At 37.9% G+C, this 19,257-nt stretch overlaps 1 protein-coding gene across 1 annotated transcript; it reads right to left on the reverse strand.

Annotated features, from left to right (window-relative positions):
- Positions 1-3,637: 3,637 nt before the first annotated feature.
- On the reverse strand, positions 3,638-16,243 carry LOC139473799 (splicing factor YJU2-like). Its single transcript, XM_071256560.1, has 7 exons — positions 16,087-16,243; positions 15,790-15,890; positions 13,167-13,311; positions 12,433-12,564; positions 8,878-9,059; positions 8,145-8,277; positions 3,638-6,914 (listed from the first exon to the last, which is right to left on the reverse strand). The coding sequence occupies exons 1-7, from the start codon at positions 16,108-16,110 to the stop codon at positions 6,621-6,623; spliced, it is 1,011 nt and encodes a 336-aa protein (XP_071112661.1). The 5' UTR covers positions 16,111-16,243; the 3' UTR covers positions 3,638-6,620.
- Between the last annotated feature and the right edge of the window lie 3,014 nt (positions 16,244-19,257).

Raw genomic sequence — 19,257 nt, forward strand, 5'->3', positions numbered from 1 at the left:
CATAACAACCAATGACAGGCTAACACATCATGGCACAACGACCTCGCCGGTTTATTCAGGTATTTAAGACGCACACGCCCCTATGCAATCAGTCTGATGAGAGCAAGCCACGTGAAACTAGTAACAATTACTATTGCTTCCAATAGCTACATATCTACTGGTGAAGCCCCTACCAGTCAGTTTATCCTACCATTTGATTAACCTATGGTTTTTCACAGAATCTTTAATTAAATAATATGGATATTGTGTATATTTATTTTGTATATATATTTATATTGTGTAATATGTATATTTATTTGATATATTTTGGCTAAATTGGGGTGTGAATTAACTCAAACAAGCATGAAATACTCATATCCCAACCAAAACGACATGACATGCATAAGCCCCTAAGTCAAAGTCGTTGCTATGGAAACCCGATAAATACATTTTTCCAAAATCCCAAACTATCGAAAGACACCAGTTCACCACTAGACCTCAACCTATTTGCCAAGTTTGGATAAGATATCTCTCATGGTTTTTGCGTTCTGCTTTGGAAATGATACATGACAAACAGACCGACGGACGGACAGACAGCACTCATTCCTATATCCCCCTTCCACTTTGTGGTGGGGGGATAATAAATTCATTTGTTAATGTGTTATTAAGATATCATTTTCTTCCTTTATTTAGTGTTATTACAAACTGACACCATGTCTGGATAATCAAACCCCTTAAACATGTCAAACCATACATAATTTGACGCCTACTTCACTCATTTAATCATATATATAAGACAACCACACGATAAATTGCAAAGAACAAAGAAAAACAAAGCCTGGTTCATTTCATGATAGTCATGACGTCATTTCTGGAGATTCGAACATGTGCTCACAACTTGATGACATCGTATATAGAACGACGTTTGAGAGAGGAGTGTCTCATGAGTTGTTCCCCATAGATGTTGCTGAGCACATCGATAAACGCGATGGCCGAACAATCGCATCCAAAACCAGGAGAGGTATGACAATCAGTATTGGGAGGAAAGGTACAGGTAATCGACGTGATGATTGTGAGAATATGCGGGAAATACCCACCTGTACATAAAATGGACTCATCCGACATTGCCGAGGTCAGATTCTATTGAGGGAGTCATCATTATTTAAATACGGGTAAATATTTTTAAAGATTGTAAATTTAATGAGGCTGTACATAATGTTGATATTTCATAAAAAAAAAGACAGGCAGATCATCCTGTGTAATTGATTATGATGTCATTGCGTGAGGTAAGAGGAGAGGGCTCCATGATTGTTTTGGCTTGAGGCAGCGTCAGAGATTTTCAGAAACTTGCATCACTTTTGGGTAAACATAAAATGTTATAACTTAGTTGAAAATCAAGAAGTCAAGCCAATATTGTACTTTGTAGGTCGCCCAATGCGTTTTATCACATAACTATTATAATACATGTACGTACAAGTCATACCACTAGTCTTGGAATTGTATATTAGTCGAAACTCTATTTGATTTTTATTACTTGTGACTCGAACAATGATGCAATTTACGTTACTAGATTATATAGAGGTATATCCTTGCTTATCCAAAGAGCATTGTCAACTGAAATGAAATACTCATTACATTAATATTTCTGTATTTCGGTTCATTGCCTTTAGGAGGAATTATCTGCGAGTACAATTATTAACAGAAGTGTCTTCCAAGATCAACTGTTCTTTACTTTTTTGGCTACATATGTGTAGCAATAGAATTTAGTCGCCACAAGATATTTTTTCAAGGTAGTGATTTGGCTAACTCTGAATTTTAGACAGTAGACAAATTGAAATTTAGGTCGCATTGGTGACGGTTTTAGTCGCAACTTTGAGGATGGCGCTTCTTTTCTGGCATATGTATATGTATGTGTGTAAAGTTATATTCTGACCATATTTTCTAGTGGCCTTTATGTTATCACATGACAGAGCTATCTCCCTTCATATACCACACAATAACGTTTAACGCTCGAGGTTTGTTTGCATCTGGAGTAACCTACCCAGTATGGGTTAGTAATCGATAATTGTAAATATTGAAAATTCATATTAGTGTTATTAATTACACTAATATGACATCAATGTTTAATATGCTATTATATTATATCATCATGTGTAAATATATTTCATAACTATTGTATACTTCACTGTAAATACATTAATATGTAATTGTAAATATTTATCGGTTGGTATGGCCTTCTTCAGATTTTGTACTGTGGATGAATTAACAGTTCATTTACATTTCAGTTGATTGATTAGTACATTTTCCTTATGTATTTATCGCTCAGTTTTTACCTTTATTTACCGTTTAGTTTTCTGTAGAATGTATCTCCTTTGCTGTGTTTCATTTCCCGGTTTGCAGCAAGCCATCATTTCATGTCACAGTGTGAGTTGACTTTTAGTTTCGTATCTCACATTTCGTTTATTCAGTTGCTTCAACTCAATTAATTATCATGTTTCTTTTAGAGACTTAGTTAATTTTGCTTTTATTGCTTTCTGCTTTGCCTTACTTATTTTACTTTGTTTCGCATGAGTTCATTGATGACGTCACTTATCAACAGTTACAGATGCAGACTTGTTTTGATCACAATTAGACGCTCATTTTATGACACTTCATTATGGGTACATTTATAACTCTTAAGTTTGGTCAAGACATAATAGATTCTATTGTAATAACTATTGTTCATCATTATATATATCTATTTGACATTAATTCAATAAATATAATAATTTATTGACTTCAATCACTTGTTTGAGTTATATTTGTGAATGATCTAATATTCTATCAGTAAATTTACTTCATTAACTGTGAGTGTTGGGGATATTGAGATATCATCCCCAGGCATACACCTGAGGCCATCACAGTATCCTTGCATTTGCTACATTCAATGTAGTGTATGTATATAAATTTGAAGAAATTGTCATGCACTAGTGTGAGGTTGTGTGTGTGTGTGTGTGTGTACATAAAAGATAGCACTGATTTTCTGAACCAACTTCCCATCTCAGTCGAAAATGATAAAAAGTCAGTTTTGATGTAGTTAGTTTACATTCAAACATTCCCCATGATCTTGACATAGAATCTATTGAATACTGGATTAAAACACACTGTTCGGAAATCCGAGAAGACATTACCGGTACCTGGGAATTCATTATCGATAGTATTAAGTTTATTCTGAACAATATTACTTCTAATTTTGATGGTTCTCATTACAAATAAGTTAAAGGCACAGTAATGGGGTCCAAAATAGCCTCTACTTATGCAACTCTTGTACTTGGTTGTTTGGAGGAAAAACTTGATGAAAAATTCGGCTTTGAATATGGACAGGGATTTTAAGACAAATGGAAAAGATTTTTAGATGATTGTTTTGTTCTGTGGAATCAGAATGGAGACAATCTATAGTGTCTGACAGATATTTTATAGACACTCCATCCAAGTTTAACCTCTACTCTAGAGGAAGGTGTAATGCAAGGTTATATTTTTGGCCATATTTTCTAGTGGCCTACATGTTATGCAGTTACCTCCCTTTGCATTCCACACACTACAACTTGGATTCCTTACATTCCATGTTGTTTATGTATATAGATTGTATGCAATTGTGATGTAATTGTGTGACGTAAACAATCAGATTCATAGGCATGTTTTTTTCCAAATAATACTCCTTTAGAATTACCAAATTACATTCAAGTAAACATATGTTGTAACATTCCAAGCATGCCTACCTAGGCTGAGTGGCACTGTTTGAGTTTGAATCAGGCATCATGACCTATGACATCCAAATAAGCTGACCCTGCCTTGACTAGGACATAAACCTCACAAGGCAGGTTCACTTCTTCCATTCAATCTCCCATTCACAGTGACTTCCATTATTTAGATTCATGAATGATTCAAAATAAGGAAAAACATGAAAAATCTTATATATTCATTGTTTATTATGAAACCGGGCCCTTCCATTCAAAACAATGGATTCAACAAAAGATAAGGGGGATAATCAAATACAATCATTCATAAATAAATGGAATTAAAATACAAATTTTACTTTTCGGGGGATGATTATGAAGATGTCATAACAGATTTGTTAACTTGTATCATGAAATTCATGACATCAGTTAAAATGTAATATTGCTCCACCAACTGTAGATACTGCTAGTGCTGAAGGGAGGTTTGCTACTGGAAACAAAAAATTCAACCCTAAGTTCTCACTAGGAAAAATCACTGAAGATAAAATCTGTTGTCATGATTTTCTGCAGTAATACATTCACTGGTCCTAGAATGGTCCAGCATAACTGCTTACAGTTTACTCTGGTTGTAATTAATATACTCCACTGTCAACAACTTGTTTAACATCTGCATCGTGCATCTTCCTACAGTGGCAATTAAAAACTTAAAAAGTCAAATCAGTGAGTTGCGTTGAACACTAAATGCACTTTGTACAGTATTCAGTTACATTATGGCATGTCAGCCTAATGTGTGCGGAGAGAGTGAATTGATCTCACCAATGTCTCCGAACCCAAGACAATACAATGATCAATATTAGCGAATGAAACCATAATTGCATGCCTAAGGAACCTAACTAAAAGACATTATAGCTAAAATGGATAGAATTATCATTAAACCGCCGGCACGTTATCAGAAATGAGCGGGCCACTGTAACTTGATAATGCCCTCATATTGCTTGACGACGGGCCATTATCAAGCCTGTTGTTAGGTGACAACATAGGGTAGAGAAAGTGACGTCACGTTTTATAGTGACGTCATCTGGTTTGTTCTATGACGTTTCCATATTTGTAAAATGGGGTCAGTGACATTCGTGTTGATTGCAGTAAATGTTTCTTTTTATTTGATAACAAATTCCATTCATTTTAGCTATAATACCGGTAACGCTCTTTTTCAGGGCATTATCATTTGCAGAAACCCTCGGTCTTTTCAACTGCCCTCCTTCGTCGGGCAGTTAATGGAAGACCTCAGGCTTCTGCAAATGATAATGCCTAGAAAAATAGCGTTACCCTTATGATAACATTAGGAACCCAGTTTGTGACGGAAGAAAGGAATTAGTTGATGTTCATTCCACTAGCCAAAACATAGGCAAGTTAGGGTATTCTAGGTCAGACAGACAATGGCTTGTTTAGAACTACGAGTCCAAAAAATTTAGGTGTTTTTAAACACCCAGCACTTGAACAGGACAAAATTTTAAACATCTGACATTTTGTGAGACTGCCAGTCCCCATTTGATGTTTGTGATGTGTAAAACAGTTTTATATCATAATGTGTATCTTTAAAGAAACTAGTGCACTCTTTCAACCTTAATATTTTAAACAAATCATACATTTATAATAAAGGACTGTTGACAAAATGTCAGCTGATTGAAAAAGTTAGGAATTGTTTAAATTGGAACCTGGTTCTGTACAATCCATCTACATAAGATTATTATTTATGATACATATGGAATCTCAGATTCAAATTCATGACTGTGTGACTGATGATATCAAGTTCATGATCTAAGTTGTTTGTCAGTAGTCACTATCAATGAATATACAAAATTATAAACTTTTAGGACCTGTACAACATGTGCAATTTCTTTGTACAAATACAATCATATATATATATATCATGTATATGTCTGTACAAGAAAAAGTATGAATTTTTTTTTGTATAATTGAAACAAGAAACATGAATGAACTGTTTCTCATTTCATTTCCACAGACAGCAAGCAAGTGCCAACAGAAATGTGTCTCAAACATGGACAAAAATTTAAGCAAAATATCGTGTTTATCTAATTGCTACCAGTACTTTACAAATGTAACTGAAGTATCACCTCACCTGCACATGTTGCAAGACAACCTCAGGAGAAGGCTTTTGACAAAGACTGATGCATTACTCTTACTATGTGCTAGTCTCAATTTATTCTTTATGAAAACTGACAACATCCTAGACATTAATGAAAATCCAAAAAAAGGAGCAGTTAATTAGGTATCATTGCATAAAATGACAAGTCCCCAAATCGCTGAGTCAATCTTTATTTATATTTGCAGTATTGTCAGTAGATTTTAGTCTTTGACTAGTATACATATACGAGTATCAGCCAAATTTTCGAAGACAGAAAGACATTCTATTTGACTCAGTTTTGGACTAGTGGCTGTAAGTCATAGACTGAGAAGGTGTCAACTCCTGTACAACAGTTTTCCCAAACAATTGCTTGCTGTCTGTGTAGGACGCAAGGTAATGCACTGTTCTCAACAGACCATGGTCTAATGTAAATGTTAAATGTTAAAAGTTGGTTCATAGACATAATGTGATCTTGTGAGTGAGAGACTCCTTTCAAGATGGTGAAATTGAATGCCATGACACGCTGGACGCCACCATCTGTGATCTCATTCAATGTCGCCAGGATAACATATAGCTGGTAAGTGATGTCTGAAGGTTTTTGACGTAGTTAGTCGTTAGTCTGGTTGAGAGTGCTGCTGTGTGAGCACATACATGTCTTGTTATCAAACATATAACCAAATAAAGTTCAAAACAACCTGGAGTAAAAAAATCAGGGATTGTGTAATTTGGGCCCTATTCCAATCTAACATAACACATGAACAGTGAACATGTTGAACCTCTTACTCAGACACTTCTTCACTATCACTTCCTGAATAATTTCCCAGCATGCTCAAACCAGATAAAACAGGTTTTGACTGTTTCTTTGGCTCAGTGTCTTTCGAACTTGAGTTGTCCTTATTAGGCACAGCTTGTGACTGGCTTGTTGTATTGTTGGTAACAGTAGAGCTGGTCTTTGCAGCAGGCTTTTTCTTCACGACTAGGTTAGCTAGACTGTTTTTGGATGACAGAGATCCAACACTTCTTTGCCAGCTTTCTTGCTTCTTTGTCTCTTCTTTCTTCTTCTCTGGGTTCACCTGTATAAGAAGTAATAACATTGTTATTACAACAGTCCTTGCCAAAAACCTTTTAGGCTACTACAAGTACTAGCCTGAACTTCGCTTTCAGCATCATTACTTAAGTTAACTCTTTCATCCCTGGCTGCCCCAGAGTTATGTCCCTTGAAACACTGCAGTCCCTCACTCTGACAAGGCCTGTACACTGGCCTCCCTGGCAGTATTATTGGAAAATCACTTTTTGATGCACTTTTTCTACCAGAAACTTGCTTTTAATATACACTTATCATATACCATTGTAAAGAGGAAGTATACTGTAATATCCTTTGTTGTTATTGTCTCTAACTTTTGTTATTTTCTAATTACAGGTGTTTACAGGTGTTATACTATAGTCTGAACTAATATATCTGAGTTTACCAGTAGCTAAGGTCGCAGACTGTTATATAGAGGTTATCACGCGAGTGTGTTTGGGGATGGTAAATATTCTGCTTTAGGAATAAACATTTTATTTATCGAGCCTTGGCGAGCTAAATACATAGTGTTTATTCCTAATACCATCCCCACACACACAAGCGTGATAACCTCTTTATCATATGATGTCATTCTTTAATTCTGAACTTCAAAATCGCTTTCCATCTCTCAAAACATTACCGAAACATTGCGAGTTTTCCTGGAATGCGCACATTAATATTTATTACGCCACAGGGTAAGTGATGTGTCAGCCGGACAGTGACAGTAGCCAATATAGTTCCCCAATATAGCATATGACCCCAACGGATATCATTTTTATCCGTTGGCTTTATCCTGCCAAGAAACCTACCCATTATATGATAAATAAATTGATTTCATTTGAGTCAGACAGATAAAGGTTCCTTAGTGAACTAAAATTGCCAGTCAGGTTTTGTTATGTATAATTGATAATAAATACTTCAATTTCATAATCTGACTTGAATCTTTTGAAAGACCATTTATGAATATTCAATACAAATGTAAAAATGCTCTTAGGATGTTCTTAAGCAAGATTTCATGATTGTGGCAGGTCACAACGGACTGGCAAATTGATGCAGACTACCAAGTATTCTTTATGCATTTGTTATCATAAATAACAAACTTTCACAAATTGAGCGTTATGTTATCATGGTTACTGTCACAAGATCACAGAGATTGAAAAGTTGAGAGGATTACTAAGCTTATCCAGATATTCTGTATGTAACAAACTGTGACAAATACTGTCATTATCTGTAACCCCACCTCAGCAAATATATCAGTAGGTCTCTCTGGGGGAGGTTGTTTCTTGACAGGCGGGGCATCACAGCTGTCTTCATCACTGTCAGTGTCCGCCAATCTCTTCACTGCCTCGCCATTTTTCTCTCCAAATATAGACCTGCAAGACAGTGAGTGGAAACATAACACACAAGATGACAAAAATAAGAGAACAAGAAAATTTATCAATTCATAAGTAAGCGCAAGGTAAACGCCACCTTCAACAGTAGTTATCAGCTTCATGTGTGAGGAAAGCCTGAACATGCTGAAATGATGCAGGGTTAAGATGTTTACCACTTGGTGAAACCCACGAGCATGGGCATGATACTGACAGTGACAAACCAAATGTTACGTCACCTGAGACAACTGGGCTAACCATGCAGTTTAAGTGTGCAGACTAGGCACTGTTCAATGCTGTATGGCTGTTATGAAGAAGATATGACAGTTTTAGTATTTTTGAATACCGATAGATACTCAAAAATACAGCACCACAATCAACACTATCACTGCAGAAATCAAATGATCTGGTCTAGGTCATCCAGTGACTGAAAGCATGAGCAACTAACCACTCTATTGGGCTGCAATCAGCCAAGTCACATTGCTTGACCACCCAATCAAAATTCTCGTCAGCTCTTACAACTACCATGAGGTACTGGGGACCTAATCTGATTCTAGAATACCCCCAAGTGTATAGTCATGGTGGCAGTGAGTCACAACTCACTCTATAATCTTCTCATCCTCCTCATCTTGCAATCTAGCCAGCAGTTCTTCATACTTCTGATGGACTTCTATCATCTGTTCATGGTCGAGGTTAGCTTTCTTTGAGTTGATCTCTTTCAGCTCCTCTAGTTTATCCAGCTCTTCTATTTCATTCCTGCTGGCTTTTGTCCTGTTCTCCAGCACCTAGTTATTAATTAACATGATTCATTATCAATTATTGCTTTTATCAGAAAAAGTAGGTATGTAGCTCTATCTTGTACAGGTACAGTACATGTTTATTTTTGTTTAGAGTTGAAACAATACATTGGTTCACGGTGCATCATGAGTATTAATAAGATGATACAATACAGGATACATTTTCTTTTGCATCAATACGAGATGATACACTAGTCCAAAATATATTACTGAATTACCCCCTAACGTTTTTGTCAATCAAATACTGCAAAATGTGTTGTAACTTATATAATAGCGCGTCAAGTTCACTACTAAAAATGAGCATTTCATATTAAATGCAATGTTTTAATACTTACCCAACACTACATAGTGCAATGCTTTAGCTTCTCTACGTTTTACAGACAGACAGTACTTGAACAGATAAACGATTGAAACAGACTATTGCCCATGGCCGAGTTATTCCGTGTTGGCCCTTACTCCCTCATATTCTTCACTGTATGACAGCAGGCGTCCAGAGTCCAGGTGGGCATAAAGGTTATTCCGAAATGCTCATGTTTTACCTTATCTTTCGCTACATAGTACGCCAGTCAAGCTGAGGAAGCACTTCTAAAGCATCAGGCGGCAGCGAGGTAGCGGCGCCAATCTCTTCAGGCTAGGGGATCTGACGCAGAACAAGCCTTCTTGGAAAAGAACGGTGGTTTGAAGGTAGAGAAGAAACCAAAGGGCAAAAGCAAGGTGTTCTGCATCTGACTAGAGAAAGAAAGGCCTGCTCCAGCAGACGCAAACAATAGGAAAAATCTCTGAAGGGGACATAGTTGAAGGCGGACCCTGGAGGTACGATCTTGAGGTCAATAGCCTGAGGAGGGTCAGCCATTGGATGGAGGTCAAGGGGTAGACAAAGTGCTTGGTGGACCTCGAACTTGGTAGCCTTGAACCATCCACCCCAGCCAATAGAGCAGTTGAAGGGTGATATCTCTCTCCCGAGTCAGAACCTGTAGGCCGACATGACCGGGGATGCCTTCATCGATGTACACGTTGAATCTTCTTCCAGTGCAGGAATGCAATGATGGGCTAAGTGATGCGTGTGAATAACCACTGTGGTGCTGTGGGACTTCAAATGGGAGTGACGGCCCCCGAAAGATGAGCCAGGGGAAGCATCGATTAGCTACATAGATGGGCACATGCAGGTAAGTATCCCGACGCGGTCAAGTCTGACAAGATGGTCCAAGGGAGAGCATCTGGAAATGCGGTGATGCAGTGTTGACTGAATAGCACCAGTTGTGAGTCATCCGTAACTTGGAGAGACCCTTCTTGGGGATAAGGGAGAATAAATAAAACTCCTGCAAGAGAGGACAAACAGCACAAATCTGCAGGTGGAACCTGTGACCCGAGTGACAAAGGGATGCTGCAGAAACTGCCAATTTCTCTAATAAGTTTGGAGTAACATCGGCAACTAACTGGTCCCTGGGAGGAGAACATCCCCAGAATCTGAGACCCTGTGCTCCATCTGGTGGGAAGGCACCTTGCCCAAGCAAAGCACAGGGGTGATGATCAACAAGCCAAGCGGCATATCTGCAGGTGTAAATTTCCTGTCAGGGGACGACTCATTATAATCGGGGATGAAATTCTGATCGTCATCTGTTTGGCAGCGAGTAGTCTGGCGACAATCAGGTGAAGCGTCAGACTGGCGTTGCCTAACAGGAGAGACGTGCTGAGTGTCTGTAGAACTGGTGCAACATAGGACCCAAGGCGCCTGGTACCAAGTGCCTGGTCACCAGAAGGGGAGGAGGTCGATGTTCTGAGTAGGTGATCGGACACGATGTCAACAATCAGAAGCACAAGATGATGTCACGGCCTGGCAATAGCTGGTGATTTTCATCAGGCGGATAATTAGGTTATGCGAACAGTGATGGGAACCAACAAAGTGTCCAACAAAGCATGGGAAAGACAATTCGGCTGCAAAGCTACGTCATCAGGTCTATGTTTAAGCAGTTGTTCACAAAAGGCACGGATGGATGCTGATTAAAAAATTCCACCAGAGCGGAGCGCATCAAATGAGAAAGAAGACCAGGAGGCACCAGCTTCAATGGATAGGAGGTCACTGAAGTCATAGCAGGAGGTGAGGGGGAGAGGTTGGCAACGGAGGACCTGGCATCATCTACTGTTGCGCAAGTTTTTTCGAGCACTTAACAAAAGCCTTTCCATAAAATGCAAATTCTTCAGTTGTTATGACAGAGCAAACAAAGCATCAATTGTCAAAAGAACACATCTGCCGGCACTAAGGGCAAACATCATGTGGGTCTTTCTCTGACTTGAGATTTTAGCACAAAGTACAATGCATAGAATAACTTCTGCAAAAAAGTGAACTGAGCATAAGATTACCAGAAAATGTTAAAGCAGAACATGTTACTGGCAAAGATGGAGACCAAGGCGCAAAACGTGTGAAGTTGCCTGGTGTCGTCATCGGAAAAATATTCCTGAAATAAGTGGATATCTATATCAGGGAAAGGATATATAGATGAAAAACCACTAGAAAACATAAAAAACTGATGAAAATATAAGGTAAAATGGCTGTTCCAAATTACACATCTGTCGTAGGCGTAGACGGAGAAGATTAAGGAGTACAGGCCAACATCGCCAAGGTGGACAACTCGATCAGGGCATGGACTATAGTCTGTTTCAACTGTCTCTCTGTTCAAGTATTGACTGTAACAGGTAGGGAAGCAAAAGCACTATGTAGCGTCAGGTAATTAAGGTAAAACATACCAACTGCAAACATGTGTCTACAACTAGCTTTTCCTTTTGAATCTGCTCTAAAATATTTATAACCAAGACTTTTCCTTGTAACTTGACGTAAACATGCATATCGCAATATGTATCGTATCAAGATCTATGTATGGTATCATGACCTTGCACAGCTATTTGTGTTGTTGTTTAACACCTTACTCAACAACATTTTATCTATATGATGGTGGCCTGTTAAAAAAAACAGTGACTGCTAAGGGACTGCCACTCAAAGAAGTTGGACTGCTAAGAGCTTCAGGGTGATGATGATTGTTTTCAAATTTGGTCATGATATAGAAGCAAGTTCAATCAAAAATTGAAAAGATTGAAATCATTGTTAGAAAACTGTTCTAAACAATGATAAATCAAAATATCTTCTTTCATAATATCACACATCAAGTAAAAGTATTTATATAAAACTCAGAAGTTAAGCAATACAGAGAGGGGTTGTAATATGAACAACTGACAAAGTATATCTTGATGCACTTATATCATGTATGAAACTTTGAAATAAAAATGTTTTGTACTTTTAAGGTAAATAATACATTTCACAACAATACTGTATCATGATCCACCAGCGTACAACACAAGATCATACCTTCATTGGGTTCATCTCCTCGTCCTCTTTTTCCTTCTGTTCAGCAGCAGCCATCTTTTGTGCCAACTTCTCTGCCTCGAACAGCCGAGCAGCTCCAGCTTCCAGGGCATAGTCAGTGTTCTCCAAGTCAGTCTATCAACAGAAACAACAATTAGGCCTTGTGGTGTGAAACATCAAGCTTTTGAAGCTTGCCAACAATTTCAAACTTCAACACAACTCAGTATAAATGATGTTTTTTCTGTATTTCTAATTTACAATCCTTTGAATTTACTGTGACTTCAGCAAGGAGAGAAGCAACTTCGCTAATAGTCCAAAGTCTGTGTCCATAAATCTATTAGTAAACTCAGGTTACCATGATTACAACTGCCTATGTACATTAACGCTAACATCTAAGAATGATGTTCCGGATAGCATGTATAGAAGAGCTAACATTCAATAGTTTTGGGGAATATCCTGGATAAGTATCGAAATTAAGCAGGAAAGTCAAGGGGTTCTCGTCTTTCCCATTCTTGCCATTCCAATATAAATGTTAAAAGTTTAACATAAAATTATGAAGTTAAACGAGACTTACCCATCCCTAGCAATTAAGGTTTAACTTTTGAAATCAGAACTGGTGAAAAATTGACAGGACCTGTGGTAATTCATTGCCCTGTATGACGGACATTCAAAAATATTTGCGGAAAGATTGTGGGGTTATCCCTGTTCTTAGCATGCTAAGATAGAGGACATCTTACCTTGAAAGCAATCTCAGCTACACATCTGGGACACTTGATGTAAAACCGGAAAATTCTTAGCCCAAGATAAAATTCATCATCCACATTTTCTTTGCGAGAATTGAACTTCTTGCCTTTGTAGATGTATTCTCCACAGGTATTGCATCTGTCAAGAAAAACAGTTCCACAATCAACACTTTTTCCACACATCAACATGTTTACTAAACATGCTAAACAGAAAAAATAACATAAAAAAACAACAATGCTACTGCTAGAATTTATCATGATTAGGAGATACCCGGAATCCTGGTGCAAGCTGAGGTGAACTGGAACAGTATTTGAATCTTGGGATCCCTGAATCTCTTAACTCTTTAACTTTAGCATGATCTAGTAGGTTTAGTGAGTGAGTTGGGTTCAACGCTGTTTTAAACAGTGTTTCAGTTATATCACGATATGTCTGCATAATATGGGAGGAAAGTCTGAAATGTTACAGGTCTGACACGTTTACCACTTTGGCGAAACCAATAAGCATGGTTATGGTGCTGAGAAATGTAGAAACATAACAAGGGCGAACTTGGATCTTAACCTACAATCACAGGCATCTGGGGTGCCCAAGGCACTTGAGCAACCCGTGCCCCCGATCTAAGTAGGGATAATTCAGGGCAATTATATGTCATTGACAAGGACCCCTTCCTTTAACAGGAACTTTAACTTTAATGTTTAATTTGGAACACTGTAAGTGTAACATTTGTGAGGTAAAATAAAACTCATTCATGCAGACCACTAATTTCCATTACACTAAATCAGAGGGCCACATCATGCCATTCTTAAATAACCTTTCACAACATGCACAATGGGACCTTTGGTACCTTTTTAACTGTTAACCAAGTTATAATGTATATCATTAATCATCTTATTTAGAGTTTGAAATTAACTTCGCAAAAAGTTGAAGGGGTCTTTGGCATTGCCATGTTGTTAAAGTTTCAAAAATTAAAGGTGTCCCTTGATTAAATACTACTGGAGCAAAATGGATCAAGAAACTTTATTTCAGACACTGTTATTGAAAATGACGGATGCATCAAATCAAGTTATATCATAGCTTAAATGCTAACTATTACAACATGTACGACGGACAATTCTGTGATTTGCTACAATCATTAACTGACTGTAGGACCACTATATTTTAAACAGAAACAACTCTTTGTAAAAAATAAAGGAAGTATTGTCCTTTACTGGGTGTACTTTTTTGGATTTCAATTAGCGCAGTGATGAGAATTACACCCACATTGTCACACTGAAGTTAAGCTAGCCTACTTACCGTATTTGGCGTAATAAACGCAAAGCTCTAATAAGCGCGAGGATATTTGCTAATATATTAGCTAGTGAACAATCCCAATTAGCCCCATTCCAATTGAACAATGTACACAAGTCCTATTTATTTGTGTATAATACGCACTTGTGTGTAAATGCACTCCTTAATTACGGGCAATTGAATTCTGGAAAAATATATCTGTCATGTATAATACGCACAGACTTTACTTTTGTATCATTTCAGGCTGACAGCATAAACCACGAAATCTATAACCTTTCAACCCTTTCACCAAAATTATATTCTAAAAAGAGCCCCCTATTTCTAATTTTGAGAGCACCCTGGGCGCTTATTACGTCGAATACAGTAATCTAATTTTACCACTGGTTCTACCACAAATTATTAGTCCTTGTCGACCTAGTGATCATGGTGATCAGTATCCAAACTGTTCACACTTATTCATATGCGCAGTGGCCATTTTCTCTCCGAAACTCAAAATTTTAATAAAACTTGTACAGATTTACCATAAATTACATTAATTAGTTGAAAGGGATAGCCGAAACATACCATTTCACAGAACCAACCGATCGAAAGGGGTGGCTAAACCTAAGGATGGTCGGAAAGGGGATCCAAGGGCTGAGGGTAATCTACCCTAACACTGTGTTCCCATAATTACCAGTCTTTTACCAGTAAAATTAGGCTTGGATCGGTAATTCATGTGACTGCCAGTCCCTGCGGACAGGCAAAGAAAGTAAAGAAATTGTTGTTGTTGAACAAAACATTGGCTATATTCATATAAGTATATGTTTCGAATGAAGTCAGCTTGTCTGTTACCATGAGGATTTCCGCTTGTCTATTTTTAGTGCAAGCAATTCACATTTCGCTTTGCTACGAGGTTAACTATATATTTGTAGCAACTTTGGCTTGAAATATTAACCCAAAAAAAGGAGAATAATGTGACTGAACTTTATGTAAATGACATGTAGATTTAACGAAGTTACTTCAGATATGATGTCATTGCATTGAACATGATGTTAAAAGAATTAAAATCAGGTAATTTTCATACTTTTTTTTATTTGCTAAAAGTTGGGACTGACAAAAAAAAGGGGTCACTGCTAAATTTTAGAGTTGCCAGTCCTGGACTGGTAGTTTCAAAAGTAAACGGGAACACTGTAACATAACAAACCCATAGGATTGAAGATGCACGCGACGTTTGTGAAATGGGGCCTCACTCGGCCATCTGAGCTGAGCCAGTTTGCGCTATATATATAAGCTGCATACAGTAAACTGCAATGTTGCTAAAGCAAACTTTGTATTTATATTAAGTAAGCATACCTCATGTTAAAAGGTGCCATGATACGGATGCTGAAGGTCCTATTTTTGGGCATCCGCATCTTTGGTATTTTCGATGGATCAAAATCCGGAGGGTAGTATTTCTGAAATCAAATAATAATTATAAGTAACAGGTTTACACAGGGATATTACTCAAACTTACTATCAAAACGTGAATAAAGGCCTACATATCTGGCAACGGCTAGCTGATACAAAAGTATTATTCATCAATTTATAGTATAGATCTATCACAAATTCCACAATACAAAATAAAGCTCAGTAACGATTAGGCCTACTCACATTCAAAACCTTTCTTTCCGACATTTTGAGTAGTAGGGTGTAGCCTTTCCTCAAGTGCTGCTTGTTTCCAAGAGACTTCTTCGTTCAATAGGCCTACTGATGTTTAATTTTACGTTCACAAAATGTTATTCGGAGTTCGCCTTCCTGTCGTCTGGTCGTCAGAGAAAGCGGAAGTGGAAACGCTGACACTGCCATCTGTCAAAGAAAGACAACTCTTGGTCAGTAAAAGTAAATTACGCGAGAAATCCAAATGTGAAATAGATTTTCGGTTTGCTCATCAGACTAGTTGAAATACAGATAGATAGCGAGTGTGAATATTTGCGTTTTTTAAAGCATATATTTCATTACACTCATTCCCCTGCGTATAAATCATTTGCTAACATTTCAAGGTATTTTTTAAATTTTATGTAGATCTTGGTGTAGGCGTACATCAGTCAAAGAATCAAATAAAGAACTTATAAAATCAAACTCAGCGTTAGAAATTGGCACAAGTCCTGTAGTCCTTACCAAACTGCCCAATAGTAAAGGTATCCTAATGACTAGTAGAAATTGGTCCATTTTAAGGGGTTTTTTTATATGTTATCATTATAAGGACTAGTGGACAAAAACTGTTAGTTTCTAACCCGGCAAACTAACATTGTTTTCGTCCCGTGCTTAGCTGCATCAGTTGCAAAACTGTGAGAGAAGATGCTGTGTAAATGTGGCATCATCCTTATTTCGTTATCTCTGCTCTGTCCTTTTGATAACTGATTTCTGTCTGGTTACATTTTTTCCCATGAGGGATGTACGAATTCCGTAGTAGATCCTGCCTAGCTATAACTGTTTTTGTTGTTGCTGTCAGTGCGTGTTGCATCATGACGTCATAGGTACAGTGTTATTTGATGACGTCATATAACGTGCAAATTCCCCCAAAGTAGCAAGATTGCTTTTTAGGTACTTTTGAACTATATATTTTTGCGTTTCCAAGGCAACAACAACAACAATAATAATAAAAACGGATCAGGCAAGTTAGGACCGTCGGGGTTGCCTAGCTATTCTTTTCACAGAAATTAAACAAGGATCTTAAATTTTTCAATGTGGAAATCTTTGTCTTATTTTTGCGCATGTTACTACGCAGGACATGTTTTAAGCTGTTTTGCGTACAATAACTGCCCCCTCCCCCCGGCTGGGTACGGCACTGGTTCCAGCGTTGATGAATAAACGAAGCGTACGTACAAGAACTACGTGTACGAAGCATCAGGCTACAGAATCCCCTGGTATGCCCGTCAAGTGATTGTAGGTGCGAATAGGGTGTAAAACCCGTTTGAGATACAATATACACACAAACGTATTTTTAAGTGTACATCCGTTTGCTAATATTACTTTTTTTATCAACATAATAGAAATGGTTTTTGCGACTATTACTTCGAAATTATTAAAAACAAACTGAATTTACATGACTAATCTAATCTATTTAGATCTATATCTTTCATCTGAAAGCTGAATACTTTTCCATGGACCTCTTACGAATGGTATAAAGCTAACATAAATCGTATACATCGGCAGATTCACTTCGTGTGCCTCGTGTCGCATGCATCTATCCAAGACCACATCCACGCATACAGCTATATATGTTGAATACATGTAATAGGCTTAGCCCTGGTATTTAGATATACGTGTAAAACGATCTGGTCATGAATACACTGATGTTTCTTGCATGAAGTTTGTTTTGTTTGTTTGTTTGATTGTTGTTTAACGCCGCACTCAGCAATATTCCAGCTATATGACGGCGGTCTGTAAATAATCGAGTCTGGACCAGACAATCCAGTGATTAATATCATGAGCATCGATCCACGCAAGTCAGCGAGCCTGACCACCCGATCCCATCAGTCGCCTTTTACGACAAGCATAGTCGCCTTTTACGGCAAGTATGGGTTGCTGAAGACCTATTCTACCCCGGATCTTCACGGGTCCCTGCAGGAAGTTTGATCTTTATTCAAACATATAAAATTCAGAAGGAATGGGAACATTAGTGACTTGTAGTGTAACGATAGAGTTTTAGATGATTTTTGTCATTAAACAATATATCACGTGACTAACCACGGGTCCGGGTAGTCCTGTGGGTACCCGGGTCCTGCTCAGGACCCACCCGACCCGAGTACCCGAGTACCAGCCTTACAACATGGCATCGGATATATTGCCTGATCCGAAGAAGTTCCCTTGACCCGTCAAGAAATCGCAAAACCATACGCTTATGAAACAGAAGAACATAAATATAAGCTGTTCCTTCTATAGGCTTCCCTCCAGATTGAATGACAAAAATATATATTTAAACGGTATGATATTTTTGTAATGTTTTGTACTGTACGACTAATAAAAGACACTTTTTCTTTTCAGAATCTATCTACACCTCATAAACAAGAGGTTCACTTTTTGGATTTGCAGAAATAGCCGAAGAATCAACGTTATTCAATCTTGTGTTATCGAGGTGATTCGTGAACGATATCCATCTGATGTATGTACTGTTTTTCTGTATGCTCACTAAAATAAACTTTTTTCATTGACATCTTGTTTTATGGTCTCTGACAACAATCAGCCTTAGCTGTTTCTTTTTATAAGTTTCTGCAATACAGGGTGGCTGATGCTGGATGAGGTAGTTTTGGGCAAGGGCGAAGGCCGGGGAGAAAGACTGAAGAAAATGGCACAAGCACTGGCTAAATGCTTAGTGACAACTTGTTAGTGCACTGGTTGACTATTTCAAAAGCACAGTTCTCTCGTTGTCTGAAGCACTGGCACAGTAATATTTAATGACTTGTAGCTCTGCATGAGAATAAAAACAATTTGCACACAATGAAAATGGATCTCAACACCAGGAATGTCTTCTGACACCGGTGGGGCAGGATACTCTAACCTTTCGCAAACATCTGGTATCATCACTATTTGATAGCGATTCATTAACACACTAAGTCGGAATCGTACAATCGACTCAGCGGAGTTCAATGGGGTACACACACACACCCTCCCCCCCCCCCCCCCCCCCTCCCAACCCCCTGAAATCGCATTCATAAGTGTACACCTTTTAACTTCAAAGCATCGTATTTTTTGTTTGTTTATGCAAAAATCATTAATTTTCAAAATAAGTTAAATTGCTGTACTCGTAATGTATACACGTGCACACGACATATATCTTAC

This window comes from Haliotis cracherodii, unplaced genomic scaffold (assembly GCF_022045235.1).
Source record: "Haliotis cracherodii isolate W230 unplaced genomic scaffold, xgHalCrac1.p SCAF_3, whole genome shotgun sequence".
In the NCBI taxonomy this organism is placed as follows: domain Eukaryota; kingdom Metazoa; phylum Mollusca; class Gastropoda; order Lepetellida; family Haliotidae; genus Haliotis; species Haliotis cracherodii.